General features: G+C 39.4%; 1 protein-coding gene across 2 annotated transcripts in view; it reads right to left on the bottom strand.

Annotated features, from left to right (window-relative positions):
• Positions 1-16763, bottom strand: part of MLLT3 (MLLT3 super elongation complex subunit) — a 117356-nt gene that overhangs the window by 40643 nt on the left and 59950 nt on the right. Inside the window, exon 4 of one of the 2 annotated variants that reach the window (XM_050329205.1) lies at positions 13148-13291. The exons of the other annotated variant lie outside the window; for it this stretch is intronic. Within the exon in view, the coding sequence (XP_050185162.1) occupies positions 13148-13291 (144 nt within the window). The remainder of the gene's footprint in view (positions 1-13147; positions 13292-16763) is intronic. 2 annotated transcript variants of the gene reach the window in all.

The raw sequence follows: 16763 nt of genomic DNA, 5'->3' as shown, positions 1-16763 counted from the left end.
GAGGTTAACTCACCACAAAGATACGCTGTAAAAATAGCCTGAGGTTTTAAATAAAAGCAGTATGTCTCTAATTTCAGCATCTGTGTTATCTAGAGTACAGTAAATAAACTGTACGGCTGGTAAGCAAGCATTAATTTTGCTATTAAAAGGGTCTCGCTCCCTCTCTTGATTTTAAAGACTTTTAAGTACAAACAGATCACTTCCAGAAACCACAGGTAAATCAGCCATCACAGAGCAGTTACCAGACATGTAAAGATTATTCCTTCCATTTGAGGGAAACCCAGCTAAAATCTTTTCTTGTGCTCCAGTGTTGCTGTGCCTGGATTTCACTGATGCCTAGCACAGCTATTGATTTATCTATTGTTTCAAAACACTAAATGCCAGAGACAGCTTAGCTGCTGTCTGACAAGCCCTGCAAAGCTGGAGAGAAGATGCAGAGCTCTGCACCTGGAGAGGAAACATCCCTCTCTTCCCACAGGTTCCCATGCACAAAGTCACGCTGGTTTTGTGGATATCCTGTGGGGTTAACCCTTGTCTCTTCAGATGACCAAGCCATCCTCTGACTCAGGGGACAGGAATGAGGTGACCCATTGCATGCCTCATGCATATTACATTAATTAAAAGAATGGGTAGTTTAAAACTGATATTTTACTGCCTCCAGCTTTTTGAAGACTAGATTTCAATTAAAAAAAAAATTTAAACATTGCCCCAAATGAATCTTTTTGCAGAGAACTTTGTTCAGAAGATCGTATGCTAGCCTAGAGAATATTAAGGTGTCTAGGTAATAGAAATTACTTTTACCAGACTGTTTTCAACAATGCAGCTAGAATCCAAGGCAGAGGAAGAAGGCAATAAAGCTGTTTTTCTTCCTGGACCATAGGTTCATGTATTAAATATTTTAAAAAATATATATTAAAAAGTTATTTATGTATTCTAACAGTTTGTGACCTAAGATTCCACACAGAGCAAATAACAATTGTTTTCCCCAATTCTTCACTTCCATTTCTCAGACACCTAAACCAGAGCCTGCCAAGAGCCAAAACTCTGAAAAATCATCTGACCAAAAGGAATGGACATTGCTGTTTGTAATCATGGTAATGTTGATAGCAATTAGCTATTTAAAGTCACAGTAAGTGATCCTTTAGCCTAATGAATACTTTTTAGCCTCAACTTGCCAAGGGCTTTGGTCGCATTCAGCCCAGATGAATGCAGGAGAAGGCACAAACTAACAAAGAACAATCAGCCACAAGGAAAATTTGTAGCCACTTGTATATACCATAAACCTATGCAAAAGCACAGAAAATGAATGTTTCTATCATTATTTACTCCCATAGATAATGTCAAATGGGTGGTTAAATAGTATTGTTCTTTAAATTGATTTCTGTAATGTTTTTCAATCCTGCAAACTTAACAGAACATAACATGGGCATAAAATCAAAACATCTTTCAGAAAAAGCAAACATAAACCAATCCATTAATTTCAAAGTTTAAGCAGATATTTTATTGCCCAAAATACTTCTGTTCATACGACAAAAAGATGCATATCCATGTGGAACAGAAGTATAATCAAGAGGATCAGGGTTTGCCCTACCCTGAAATTAAAAGCAAAGAAACAAAAAATTCTGCCAAAAGTTCTTTCTCCTAGGGTTGGAAGTTACCATTTTCTCCCTGGAGCATGAAAGTCTAACTCACTAAAATAAACTGAGGTTTAACCACTGCATAAATTTTCTTTTTACAATTCAGAAATATTACAGTTTGGGAATATTTATATATTCATCATTATATACAGACATTCTTAGAAAGCTGACATTTTAAAAAAGGCTATGGACTTCTAAGATACATTAGTTTCTGGGCAAGTACTTGGACCATTAACAGTCTTAATATTACAAACGGCGTTTCAAAGCAAGATGATAGTTTACAGAAAGATTTATAGGGATGGGATGACCAGCATTAGTAGCATGTGAGGTCTGATTTGACAAATCTAGTTACACACAAAGAGAAAGTAAATCCCATACAGCTTTTAAAAAACAAATTCTGGACATACCAAAACTTGAGCCCTAAAAATTTAATCCTGCAGCAGCCTGTTACTTCATTATAAACCCCATGAAAAACAGTAACTATAGACACAAAATTTTAATGTGTAATCAGTAAGACAGAATTCCAGTTCACATCACTATCACACTGGCAATATATGCCTCTCTGTATGTGTCTGTACTAAGTCAAGGCTACACCAAAAAAGGAGAAAGTGGGAATGAGTGTATCATAGAAAGACACTACTGCTGCAGCAATATTGCAAGTTCATCCAAAACATGGGAGCTCTCCCATACAGCCATACTGTGTGTACTTTACTTGTTTCCTCCTAGCTGTACTGTAAGTTCCCTGCTGCTAGCTTAGAGGTGTCAAGAGGAGTACACCTCAACAGATGGGAGGACATGGCTGCAGCCCATGCTTAAGCGAGGCAGCCAAGAACACCTGCAGCTGGTACTTGGCTGCTCTTAGAGGGAATCACTTCAGTGCCAAGACCCAGGAACATTAATTCTTCTCCTCAGTCCCTTCTACAAATCAACAGCTCAGTGGGATCAAACAAAGTGGTGGAATAAGACATGAGTGCTGGTGTCAACAAAGCAAGATTAGACTACTGGTCTTTAAACAATTAGTTTAAAGCCAAGTAATCACACTCTGAATTCACCAGTACGCAAAACAAGACATTCTAGTTACAGCTTTGCTGTTCTGTCAGTGATTTTGCTTGACTATATTTGAGTAGAGTAGAGGTCTAGCTAACCTCACAGCTTATCTTTGATGAGGTCAGAGGTGACAGTAATAGGATGTGTAAAACTAGAGAGTTAATTGTGTTTGTTCACAAAGGTTTAAGTGCTTTAAATAATGTGGATTAGGGTACATGGTATTGGATAAGGATTAGAAAGACAGCCAAGAGAAAACAGTTTCACAGTTTAATACCAGGGTACAAATAATACAGCACTTGCAGAATAGGTTGTACTGAGAAACATGTCAAGGGAGGTGACTGTTTCACTGTACTCTGCACTAGTGAGACCTCACCTTAAATCCTGTGTGCAGCTATGGGCACCTCAGTACCAGAAGGTCATCGCTATTAGAGTGTGCTCAGAGGAGGGAGACCAAAGTGGTGAAAGGCCTCAAGGACAAGAATTACAGGGAGCAGCTGACACCACTTGGCTTGTTCAGGCTGGAGAAGAGGAAGCCGAGGGGTCGACTCCACTGCAGCCTACAACTTCCTCAAACGAGGCAATGCAGGCAGAGCTGCTGATCTCTCTCTAGTGAGCAGCAACAGGACAGAAGGAAATGGAACAAAGCTGCATCAGAAGTTCAGACTGGACATAAGGAAAAGGTTTTTTACTGAGTGGTCAGGCACTGGAACACACTCCCCAAGGAAGTAGTCATGGCACCAAGCCTGACAGAGCTCAAGCAAAGTCTGGATGATAGCCTTAGTAATACAGTTTTGATTTAGGTAGTCCTATGAGGAGCGCATGGAGTTGCACTTGAACAATCTTTAAAGATCCCGCTTCCAACTTAGGATATTCTGTGCTGCTACATATCCACATTGGGTTTTTCATTTTGTTTAAAATTCAATTTAAAAAAAATATGTTAAATTTAACTGTTAGTAGAAACTTCATAATCCTCATGAATGGAAATTCCTTGCACTCATAGGAAGCACCTAATATTACATGAAGGGCTTGACAACAAAAAACGCCTCTAAAAACAGACAGGATGTAAAAGGAAGACTAGGGACAATATGAGCCCACTGTTCAATGTGGCAGGAGATCCCATGGCTTATGTAGTTAATCTCGTTTTAGCCTCTGTTTTCACAATAAGACCTTGCTTCCTCAGGCCTCCAAGGTAACTGAGCATCCTTCACAGTGTCTGTGGCAATAAGTCAGCGCTCACAAGACAGAAGTATTGAGTTAGGTGGCACTTCATCCACAGGGACACTGAATGCAAACAGGGGTATTGAAGGAGCTGGCAGCACCAGTGAAAGACAGCTCCCTATCATCTTCAAAACCTTCAGGAAAGATTTTCCAGAAAGATAAACATCACACCCCTCTTCAAGAAGTAAGATTCATGGAACAAGAGTCCCATTAGTCTCATTTCAGTGCCTGGAAAAAAGATGGAGAAAATCATCCTGGAAGCCACTTTCAACCACTGGAAGTACAAGAATGTGACTGAGGAATCAATAAGAAAAATCTTGCCCAACTTACAGACAGATCTATGAGATATAGACTGGAGAAATGGATCATTAGATGGGTGCAGAACTATCTGAACTGCTGGACTAACATTATTTTCTTAAGCTGTGGGAGGTCCAGCTAGAGACCAGTGACTGCCAGCATCCCTCCAGGATCAACACTTAGTCCAAAATGTTTAATGTCTTCATTAAAGATTAAGTGGGATTGAGTGAACTCTCAGCAAGTTCACAAATAATACATAGATAGTACCTTTCCAAGATAATTCTCTGCTGTCCACCATATGAGCATAACTACTGGTTTAGAAGATATTTCAGAAAAAGAAAAAAGGTTTGATGAGCTGTTCCATAAGGCATTTAGAAGTTCATTCAGCAGGTAAGGTGAACTCCCAAGAAAAGCCACCCTGCATTCTAGTGAAGATGGAAAGATTATGTCAACACTGCAGAGGATGCCAGTCACAACAGAGAAGGCAGACCAATTGCAGCATTGCAATGGGATAACTGCTTGATGTGACTGCACAAAACCATAAGGAAACACAGATGGATACCCACTGATGCTTCTCCTTGTTCTGCCATAAAGTCCCTCTGTTCTGGTAACACCGAAGACTGCTTTACTGGGAGGAGAGTTATTTTAATAATGCATACTGGAGATGGAAGGAGCCACACCCTATCTCTCTTTCTCTGTGAAGTTTTAGCTCAACAAGATCTCATCCTAATAACATATATAAGAAAAATTCATGAAAACAATGCAAGACTAAATCATATTGGAGCATTTAAATATAACACGAATATCTTGTTTGTCTTATTTCCTATGGTAAACAGTTACCACAGAGCAAATGCACAAGTGTATATAAACTATCTTTTATTCACAATGTGATTATGGACAGATGCATAAGACAACTTACCAATCCTAATACTTTTTTCATGCCTAGAGAAAGATACTTCCCTTTTTGTCGTATGTGCCAATAAAGCATTACACAAAAGCATTCTTTCGTTAATTTAATTGATCTCCTGGTAGTGGTATCTTGCCTCTAGTTCACCAAACACCTACTTCTCTAGCCTTCAGCTATTGAGCTTGTATTTAAGACCTTTGTCTACCATTTGCTTTAAATGTAAGATAACTTCCTGAGCAAGGGCAAAGGAAGATCTCTTTTTCCCCCAAAAAAATGTGCGTGGAGGAAATCCACTGTTCTTCACATTACAGCTAGGAACAGTCAACCTGAAGTGACCAGTCTCCATAACACCTGAGCTGATGGCATCTTGGAATCATAGAGTAGTTTGGGTTGGAAGGACCTTAAAGATCATCTAGTTCCAACCCCCCTGCTGTGGGCAAGGACACCTTTCACTAGACCAGGAGACCTTTCACCAGACCAGGTTGGTCAGAACCCCATCCAACCTGGCCCTGAAAACTCCCAGGTATGGGGCATCCACAGAGTCCCTGAGCAACATATTCCAGCCCCACCACTCTCACAGTAATGAATTTCTTCCTAACATCTAATCTAAACCTGTCCTCTTTCAGTTTGAAGCCATTCTCCCTTGTTGTAACACGCCCTTTTGAAAAGTTTCTCTTCAGGGTGTTATAGGAGTATTCCAATTTGCTACTCAAGGCAACTGAGTCCTACAGAAAGAAAAACTACCTTGCATTTAATTTATGTAGTTCCATGCACTGCTGAACAAAGGAAGGGATCAGGGAACAACAACTGTGCACTATGAATTATCATAATATAATTAAGATCTCTCTTCTACTATTTCTTTTCCAGCAATCTGAAAAAAAATTATAGAATTGTAATACCTTGTAAATTATAATACCTCGTAATAAACCTACTAAGAACTGATTCAGAAGTCTTCCTTAAAAAAAAAAAAAAAAAAGACATTCTGAAGACAATATTTATCTACCAACACGTCTGGCAGCTACCCAAGTACCCATCAAGAACAAACCACTTTCAAAACAAAAACTTTGCTTTTTAGATCCTGGTTACACAAAGAATGAGGAATAGTCTTAAAATGTTCCATGGAACCTGGTCTTCTCTTATTGCCAATTTCTACAAATGCGTATCCAAGTGCAAGGTGCTGCACCTAGGTGAGGGTAGCCCCTGGTATCAATATAGGTTGGGGGATGAACAGATCAAGAGCAGGCTTGCCAAGAATGACTTGGGGGTACTGGAGGATGAAAGGTTGGACATGAGGCAGCAATGTACATTTGCAGTCCAGAAAACCAACTGTATCATGGGCTTCATCAAGAGCAGCATGGCCAGCAGGCTGAAGGAGGTGATTCTGCCCCTCTGCTCTGGTGAAACCACAGCGCTGGGGTCCTCAGCACAGGAAAGATGTGGACTTTTTGGACCAGGTTCAGAGGAGGACCACAAGGACAACCAGAGGGTTGGAGAACCTCTCCCATGAAGAAAGGCTGAGTGAGTTGGGACTGTTCAGCCTGAAGAAGAGACAGCTCTGGGGAAATCTTGCAGCAACCTTACACTACATAAAGGGAGGAATACATGAGAGCTGGAAGGGGACTTCTTAGCAGGGCTTGTTGTGGTAGGACAAGGGGTAATGGTTTTAAACTAAATGAGGGTATAGGTATAAGGATGAAATTTTTTTACAATGAGGGTGGTGAGGCACTGGAACACATTATCTGGAGAGGTGGAAGATGCCCACCCGGAAATATTTAAGGTCAGGTGGAAGGGGCTCTGAGCAGCGTGACCTAGTTAAAGATGACCCTGCCTATGGCAGAGAAACTGGACTAGATGACCTGTAAAGTTTCCCTCCAACTCAAACTATTCTATGATCATGACACCCCTGACACAGAGGAACCATAGATCTACCATCCCCACATACATACTTACACAGTCAGGAGCTGTGTGAGCTGTCACCTTGCTCCACACCAACACAATTTCCTTATTAGGAAACACAGAGCTTCTGCAGAGGAATGAACCACTACCAAAAATATATTGTCTGTCTCCTAGTTTTTCATCTTCCTGAATGAAGAGAGGCCCTCAACAAAGCTGGGATAATCAGATCCACATCAAGCTACCTGTTGTAATTTAATTTCCTGAGCTGGTCACCTAACACCTCCATACAGCATGTTCATAACAGGCTGGTGAGCTTTCCCACAATGTGCTGCAGAAAAATTCCAACACTCACAGCACTTGCAGTAAAAGCTATGAGTTATCTGCTAGAATTCTGGGAAAAATTAAACATTACTACAACGTTTCCACAGTACTGCAGAGGAGTTATACTCATCAGTAGCAGACAAATGGACTTCTTTGTGTGGCTCTGGATTGCTGCACCCTGTGGTGTTTTCCAGTGAAGAATGAGTTCATTCACTGCCGAAAGCACTAAAAGCAACAATGAAAATACAGTCATCCTGAATAACTATTATTCCTACTTAAACCAATATAGAATATTTTTAAAGTTATTTGCTTGAAAGTAAAGTAACACGTAGTTGAAGAAAATTCAATTATTTAATTATGAGAAGCACAAGATTAAAGATAATCCCTTCCCTAGAAGACATTATATCTAAGGTTGGTTCTGGGTAAAAGCCAACTATTCTGACACTGAGGAACTGCAACAAAAGAGGGATGATAGATAAAAGAGGGAAATCCCCATGATTTCATCTTCATTACATGGATTATGAATGTAGGTTTTAGAACTGGCATTACACAGACATCTCAACTGACTGAAAACTGTTAAAACAGCAAAATCACAAAGATTTTGAAAAAACCCACAAACACGAGAATGCAGGGGTTTGTGGCAGCACCTGAATTTTTACCTTTCTAGTTTTCTCTAAAAACTGAGCAGACACACTTGGAATCGGATTAATTAATAGATTAACTGCCTGCAAGAAAAGAGGTGTCTTGCTACAGAAGCAGAGCTGCTTGTATTTCCAAACAAATTTTACAGAAAGCAGTCACAAAGGACTCATCTGTTGCTAAAACGTATCATTACTAGTCTAGAGGTGACCTATTTCTTGCATCCTCTAAATATGAAACCGCAAGCTGTATCATTAATAGCCATGTGAATTTGTAATAAAGTTATGAATTTTACTATTTTTGTCCACTGTGGTAACTGCTCTCTAAGGGACATTTATAAGGCTTTTCCTTTTAGGAAAGAAAATTCAACTACTAAATGTTGTCTGTTACTTCTGAATTAAACAACTGATTATGAATCTCCTTCCAGAAAGGAAGGAGTATAACATAGTACAAACATTTTAATTTATTTATTTGCAACTATGGGAGACAGGGCTGTATTAAATTGCTGTTTTAATGTGGACTGAAAATATTTTCACTACTTTTTTCTGCAGAAATCAAGATTTACTTATTCACAACATCATATTCAAAACAGTGCTGCCTAAGCAAACCTTTTTTCTAGAGGCAAAGTTCAATTTTAAGATGCTAAATAGCTGTCATTCAGCATGTTCAAAATTAATTTAATGAAAATTAATTTTTTCTTGAAATTGAAAAACATGCAAGCCAAAAGAGCAATAGAACAAGTGCTACTGACAACACAAAATACATCAGTGGACTCAGACTCTATTTACAAATGTTTTCAGTGGGATTCAACATTCAAAATCTACTTTAATTTTGAAGTTCATTTTTTAATTACTATAAACTCCCAGTGTCATGTCTCTTCCCATACCTATACGCAGGAATCAGAGTGGTGCCTCTTTTTACTCAGGCTCTTTCATGTTTCAAGGCTGAAACTAATCACAAAAGGTAACTGAAAAATCTAGGAAGGAATGACCATGTAAGAATCAACACCTACTGGTGTTCACTTCATGAAGACTTCAATTCTACTGTACCTACTCAAGCATAATTTTGTGCTGAGCCTAGAGGATGAGCTGTGTAGGAGACTACACGTATATAGTCCTGTCACTACCAGCAGCTTGGTGACATGCTTGGTAACACACAGATTAACTAAAAGTCATCATTTGTATGCAGGGTGTCCTTGGGGATTTCAAGCAACAGGTTGCTAGTTCACACGAGTATACACGTATATATGTTAGCTTCAGGTGATTAGGAATGGCATGACTAAATGGTGCAAAAAATTCTCAGTGGCCTCATTGCCACAGCAAACCTTTCTAAAAATGTCCGAATATATATGCAAATAAACAGAACATAAACAATTGTCCTGAATGGTTTGTTTGAATTTGCCCGGTGTACTTTTGAAAAGGTTTTATTTCTTCAGTACACATTTCTTTTTATAGTTATGAGGACAAGGTCAACTGAAATTAGGTGAATGGCAGAGATGGACTCAAGTGTAACTACAACTTTCAAGAGGTAAGGGGAAGATCCATGTAGAAAATGTACTTCTGAAGGTGGAAAAATCTGACAAAGAAGTTTGCAAATTGGATATAGCCTCTGCAAGACTAAACCAAAGGTTCCTATTCACCTGCCTCAATACAGAAAATCCAATCTCTGAAGCCAAATCAAACTCTTATTCTAAGGGTTGAAAATGAAATTGTTAGACTGGAAGAGACATGAGCAAGTTGATGACCTCTTCCTAATGAAGACTGACTGCACATTTATTCTTAAATTCTGGTGATATCAAATAAAAGGCTAAGATATAAATATTCCACAGAGTTAATCTACATGTGTGGCACCACCCTAAATGTCCTGTCTGCTTTAACTAAAGTGGCCACAGTAGCACTGCAAGATTGTACCACAACTGTGTTCTCACTTCTTTAATCACTTAGAATATCTCAATGTTACTCATATCCCAGTGAACTGCAGGACAGCCAGTCAGACCTTAGGGCACATGAAAGATGGGGAAGGGTAATAAAACTTCCTTAGTCTGAAAGACAAAAGAACAGTGGTTGTAGCAAGTAACCATGACTACTCCACATTTAGGGTGCTACAAGATACATATGAGAAAGAAAAGGGGAGAGCATCCAAGCAATAATTCAAGGAATCCACAGCAAGTGACAAATGCACAGGCAAGACTGTACTGAATATAGCAGCACACAGATACCAGGTGACCTTGAACTTTTCCCTCCAGAAGGACATACGATTTGTAATACAAATATTTTTATGTAAATAAGATGTAATCATGTTTAGTAGTCCATGTCACTGGAACAACACATCCCATAACTTTCACTTGGAGGGATTTTGAGGTGCACAGAAGTCAAGCAATTTAGACCACTATTTAAAAGCACGTAAGCAAAAGTCCACCATGCTAAAGGACTTCACTTAAAGCTATCAATTGGTATTTTACATTAATATGGTATCTCATACATTTTGAAGGGTATGAGCTTCATTTTGTCAGACTTGTCTGTCAAAATTCACTGATTCATTACTGTTACTTTTTCTTGAAGACATGTATAAGCTAGTATTAATTGTTTTGACTTACATGTAAGTGCAACACCCATCTCATACTTTATTATCCTGTAAATGTTTTTCTCAGCCTCAAGCATGGAAGTTACAGGTGATGCACAATGTTTTGTGCATTCATTCTGTTGCCTGTTCTACACACACTTGGATGCAAGAGTGAATTTCCAGTGCTTCTACAAGAGTCTAAGGAAAGCCTGTTTACAGTATTTCATAAAGCGTAATGGGCTTTTCTACATCAGGAGATGTAAGCCCTTCATGGAGACTGTCAGTAACAAGACAGACAGAATGCTATTACATTGTCTCTGCCATCCAGACCAGATACACTCCTAGGTCAGAAAGTCCATAAAGGGATGCAGAAAACACAGGTAACTTCATGAAAAGGTACTCATTTCTTGGAAAGAAATTGTGGAAATGGAGAAAAATAAAAAAGCAAGCCATGCCGTTTGAGCAGTTTGTAGCATTCAGAAGACAAAAAGCAATGAAACAATGAATTTTAAGAATGATCACACTGATATATTTAGGGAAAGAATTTGATCAAAACATGCCACATTTTGTTGTTTACACTTAGGCAACGTATTTGCTTTTGTTAACCCAAGAAAGCTAAAATTAAAAGGCAAAGAAAATTAGCAATAAAAAAGACCTTTTTAACCATTGCCCCCCAACCCCAAAGTCCCTGATGGCATCATTTAGATTTATTACACTTGGGGGTAAAACTTGCCCATTGACAACTGACCTGATACAATTAATACTCTAGGTTTTCCAGAATAAAATCTTATTCAATTTGCCAACACACTAAAAAGCCAAATGTTCAGACATGGTTACCCTCTTCCACCTAAAAAAATGCAAACACAAAATACAGTTCATGCATCTATTTCAACATAACTATAGTTGTGACAGTTCTCTTCTTCAGGAGGGTAACAAGGTTTAGACTATACATGCTACATATTTTTGCTTTGTTTTTAAAGATTCTTTTCAGCAGACTGAACATTATCACATTAGCTCCCTCTTATCTCCACCCCAGAACCTACTGCTGTCTAAAGTGCCAATAAGAGGCTATCGACTTTTGTTATGACTGTTTAAAAATAAAGATAAGCACTGGCATTTACACTTGTAATTTCACAGTAGGAAGGCTTGCTTAACCTCTCTATCAGTGACTTAGAGCAAGAGACAGAAGTCACTCATGATGGCTGCAGATAATCAGCGGGGGAAAAGAAGCATCTGACACTACAGAGCAAGCAGGACTTGCAGGAGCGACCCAGACAGTCTGGAGGAATGGGTTAACAGCAGCCTTATGAAATACAATGAGGACAAATGTCAAGTCTTGCCCCAGCAAGGCAGGGCCCTGCAACCACGAGGCTACAGCTGGAAAACAACTCTGGGGCATGGCCCTCAGCATAGGAAGGCTGTGAGCTGAGCCAGGGCCACCCATGTGGTAGAAACAATGGCTATCAGCACCACAAGTCTTGTGAGAAGGTCACAGCCCTGGGAGCCAGGGGAGGGTAGGGGCTTTACTCTCTGCTTGATGCTTATCAGATCCTATCTAGGTGCTGCCTACGGTTTGGATCCCCAACAAAGGAGCACCACCAACAAAGTATAGGGAGGTAAGAGGAGGCTACTGAGACGGTGGAGCTGAAGACCTTATGCAGTGCGGAGTGGCTAGAGAACTAGGGCTGGTTCAGCCTGGATGAGGGATGGCTTTCAGGGCACCCAACACCTCCTCCATTCCCTCCGATCAACATAGCACTGATCAGAGGGAGTGGAGGAGACATAGTCAGGCTCTTCACAGTGGTGTATGGGACAAGGGCAAGAGGCAGCAGGCCCATGACAGACCAGTGGCGGAGCCAGACCCAAGGAGGCTGGGCCACCTTTGGCCAGGGGAGGTTTCACACCCTGGTAAGGAGGGGTGAAGTCCTGAGCAGCCCTGTCTCACCCAGTGGTTGAGCTTCTCGTGGTCCCTGACAGCATGACTTGTTCTGCCATTGTGTGAAACACCGGAGAGCAGCTTCCACTAACAGACAAATTGTAAACATAAATGTTTGGCCCTTCTAGCCCTCTGTTCCCTCCAAATGGGCAAGCTTTCTTTGGGCTTTTTCATATCAGTTAATTCTACCAACAGGTAAAGAAGTTGGTACACTTTTCTGAGTCAGATTGCATAACACTTACTACATGAATTTAAGTAGGCTTGTTTATACTTGTAGTTTCTAACTCATTTTGCCTTATAAATACTGAATTTGTTCTGCTTAATATAGAACCATATCTCTTTCAATGAATGACATCTTTTCTTGTTACTTCGTCCCATCACAGTAGCCATCCTGTATTTCATCTCTGGACAGCCAAGCAAGCAATACTTCATGATAAGGTCCAAGATCTGCTTTCCCAGAAGGGAACCAATTGGTTGTGAAGACCAGTATTTTATCATGTATTCAGGATAGGCACATGCTCATTTGTTCACCCATTGCACTTAAAGACAAGTACTGAGCTCCTATATGAAGTTAATCACAAAAACACTTCACTATCAGGTCAATCTTTCTTATCATACTAATCATGCACCAGCAATAAGCAGCAACATCTTTATTGTGATGGCTTTTGACATGGGTGCAGGACTCACCCCTCCTGCCTTTAGCAGCTTTCTTCTGAATTCCTCTGTCGGGTTGTTGAATGTGAGCTTTTCACAGCGGAGGTGATTTACAGGTGGGTGGCCTTCAAGGTGCAGGAATAAGTCATAGTCAAATCGAACTTTCTTAGGTTCTTCCTGAGGGTTGAAAATAACCAGATAGAAACATCTAACACCAAAACTAGCTAAGTTGAAAACAAGGGCTACAAAAAGACTGTCAATTAAAATTATGTCATTTTTAATCATTCTTTGTGTTCTCAGACACACATGATGGAATTTACCAAGCATCAGCTGAGCTACAGTAAATCAGAGAGGCTCCTATCAGCCCATGGTAACACAAGGTAAAATGCATGAACTTCGTGAAGCCTTGACCAGGCTTAATTGACACTTATGTCACGTTATGCACAGGCTACAGATATGCACATAGGCAAGTATCATGATTCAGCTGACACAAGGTAACGCAGTCACCAACACAATCACACTTCTGAACCCTAGAGAGTACTGAAGACACTGCAAAAAGTTTTGAATGCAAATTCCTCCACGGAAGCCAAACTATTGTTTTCTTCATAAGTTGTACTACGTATTAAAATGCTGCAGCCAACTATACTTAATCTCCTATTTATGGGGCCTTCTCTTTTACTAAAGAAACTTCATTGCCTGGAACAAGTATGGTCAGATAGATCTCTAGTGTTGCACTACAGCTTACAAGCAATCCAAATTCTCTGCCACTGCAATGAAAAAACAAAACTGAATGTTCCCTGTACCAATAAAAAGAGAGAAAGAACACGAAGGGCAAATGTATCTTGGAAAAAATCGTCAGTGCTCTACTGCCCCGAGAATGCCACTGGTGTCCTTTTTCAGTGAGGCTTCGAACAGACTTCAGTATCTTTTCTCTGGTATTACAAATTAAGTACATTTTTTGTTAGATATTTACACAGTCCCTTCTGGAAGCTGTATGTAAGTGCTTTTTTAAGGCACTGTTAAGTAGCCCATTCTCCAAAGGTCCTGGTGAGCAACAGAAGTCACCAAACCAATGTCACTCTTAGGGCAGAACACATATAAAAGGTAAAATTGAGGAAAAGTTTTAGCAAAAATGCTTAAAAAAATTCACATTAACCATGTTTTATTTTGATTCAGGATTCCAAGGATGGGAAGAACAGTAAACACCGAGATCTCAAGTTACTCTAAAAGTTAAATCAGAGACTTCAAACACAGCCAAGGGACATAATAATTGTCCCATCTCTAGACCTGGAGTGGAAACAACAGAAGGGGACCTGAAATAAAAGGCTCATAGTTGTCTGTTTCTGAGGACAGAAGAAAGTAGTTCTTTTAGACTGAACTATTTTCTTGACAGATCATTTTCAAAGGCAACCATGGATGATATTTCTTCTTGTTAGAAATATTAACCCATAATTTCATGCAGAAAAAAAAATGCAAGTGATGTATTCCCTGGTCTACTTAGAAAACTGTGATGTTGCTATAGGCAAAAAGTTTGTGGAAAGTCAGATGAACATACCCAGTGATTAAAAACCAGACTTTTACTACACAACAGACCTTCACTGCACTGCCTTTATTTTAGGAACAGTGTGACAGTGAAGACAAAATATCTGCATTTTATGAGCCTTATCCTATATAGTTTACCTTTTCCAGAGCAATAGTCTTTTGACCTAAAAGCATGTTTGTCTCAATGGCTAGCAACTACAGCCTGCTGCTGCTGAATTTGGGAGTGGGGGTTGTTGTAATTTTCCTAACTCTTTAAACTTTAAAATATTTTCCATGATTGTGAAATACCTGTTAAGTTTTCTACCAGTTTTTTTCTAGTCCTGGGGATGGGCACCCTTTAATTTTCTGTGGTCCTGAGTGGCTTCCTGTACTCCTCTTTTCTCTATTCATTACAGTATTTTCTGAATCACAAGTGGAAAAGTTGTCTAGCTTGAAAAAATGATGATGGTGTGTCTCCTCTTCCTCCTTCTCTCTATCTCCCCTTTTTCTGTACTGGAATATCCTTGAAGAGGTTTAGGGAAGGAAGAGTAGCTGAGCCAAAAGAAAGGGGTAATTTGCCAGTTCCGGTTTTGTGCCACTCTCCCTTTGTATTCACTCCCTCCAGGGAAGGCCATGCTGCTGCAGCTGTGTGAAGAGCTACCTGACTCACAGTCCAGCTGCTACTTGTTGTATTCCATGACACCAAAATAGGGGTGAGGGATGTTTGCAAACTTCCTAATCCCACATGCTGCTTGACGGTGAGGTGAGTTGCCCTCTTGATCTCAGTCTAAGCCAGAACTCCTGCTGGAGAACTCCTGAGACTTGCAGGTCTCCAGAGGCAGCAAAAGCACGCAAAAGTGGAAAACAAAAAAAGAAACGTCGATCAGGAAGCTTTCTGTAGAGATGCTTCAATGATTGACTCACTGTCCTCTGACTTACTTTGCACAGTTTTGGGATGAGCATTTAATAAAGGAGTTAAGAAGAATAGGTTGCTTTTCATTAGATTTCCTGAATGAATCAAAACGACTTCCCTAATGGAGATAGAGCTAAAAGCATAGCAAAAATGCTGATCAAGTCACGGCAAACAGGGCTGACCAAGACCTGCTCTTCATAGATTGATACAGGGAACATGTCAGAACTACCTGTACAAAACCTACAACTTAAGAAGTGCCTGAGCAGAATTATCCACGCCTCACACCTTATCAGAGCTTTCTGTGAAAGATAAAAGAATACTGGAATACATACGTGAAATCATACATCGTTAAATCTAACACAATTTTTAAGTGATCCAGGTTCCAGAAGGAGTCTTCTTTTATGCATTTCTATCTTCTTTCTGGTTTAGTCTTTCACCAAGCATTCAACACTTTAAAGATGTAATGTTGTCTTGATTAAAATAATTAGGTTAAACTACATCTTGGTAATAAAAAATAAACAAAAAGGTGTCTTAGAAGCACATGCTAATTACCATAACAGCTCCACCAAGGCACATGACATGTAAAGGGAACCTAAATAATTCCAGATATTAAAGTAATGTACATTAAAACTTGCAAGTTTTTGCTCTGTAATTTCACCCAAATCTAATTCTTTTTATCTGAATTAGTTATTAGTAATAGAGACCCTGTTATGTATGTTAAAGAAAACCACTGTATTTGCTATTTGAGAGACTCAGAGTAAGTGCAGCAGTTACTAAGAATGTGAGACACTACAATAACATAAGCTTTGTAGAATGACAATGGGTTTGGTTTTAAATTGAGCCCCAGTAATATCAAGTTGAGTAGAATGAGGGCTCACATGCAGTCTAAAAGAACGTTTTCTAAAAGACAGAAGATGCAAGATTGTAAAAAAAGACTGCTTTGAAAAATCAAAACCTGAATAAATTATAAAGATTTGCAATACTAAAATAAAACAATAAGTCCCCTATGTAATCAACATAATCAAGATTGGTTTCCTTCCTCAAGTTCAAACTTTCTTAAGCACTCTATAAAGTCTGTTCACTTTTGAACAGGGCTAGTAATTCTTCTGAATAATTACATTCAACTGTTGGGTTTCTTTTAATCAAGTAATCCTAATTTCACAGAGTTATCTACTAAATACTGTCCAAGAATCAATACTAGGCCCAGTACTGTTT

Source organism: Myiozetetes cayanensis, unplaced genomic scaffold (genome assembly GCF_022539395.1).
Source record: "Myiozetetes cayanensis isolate MyiCay16 unplaced genomic scaffold, myiCay2020 scf4, whole genome shotgun sequence".
Taxonomy (NCBI): domain Eukaryota; kingdom Metazoa; phylum Chordata; class Aves; order Passeriformes; family Tyrannidae; genus Myiozetetes; species Myiozetetes cayanensis.
Note: the sequence above shows the minus strand (reverse complement) of the source record. Positions and strands in the feature narration are given on the sequence as shown.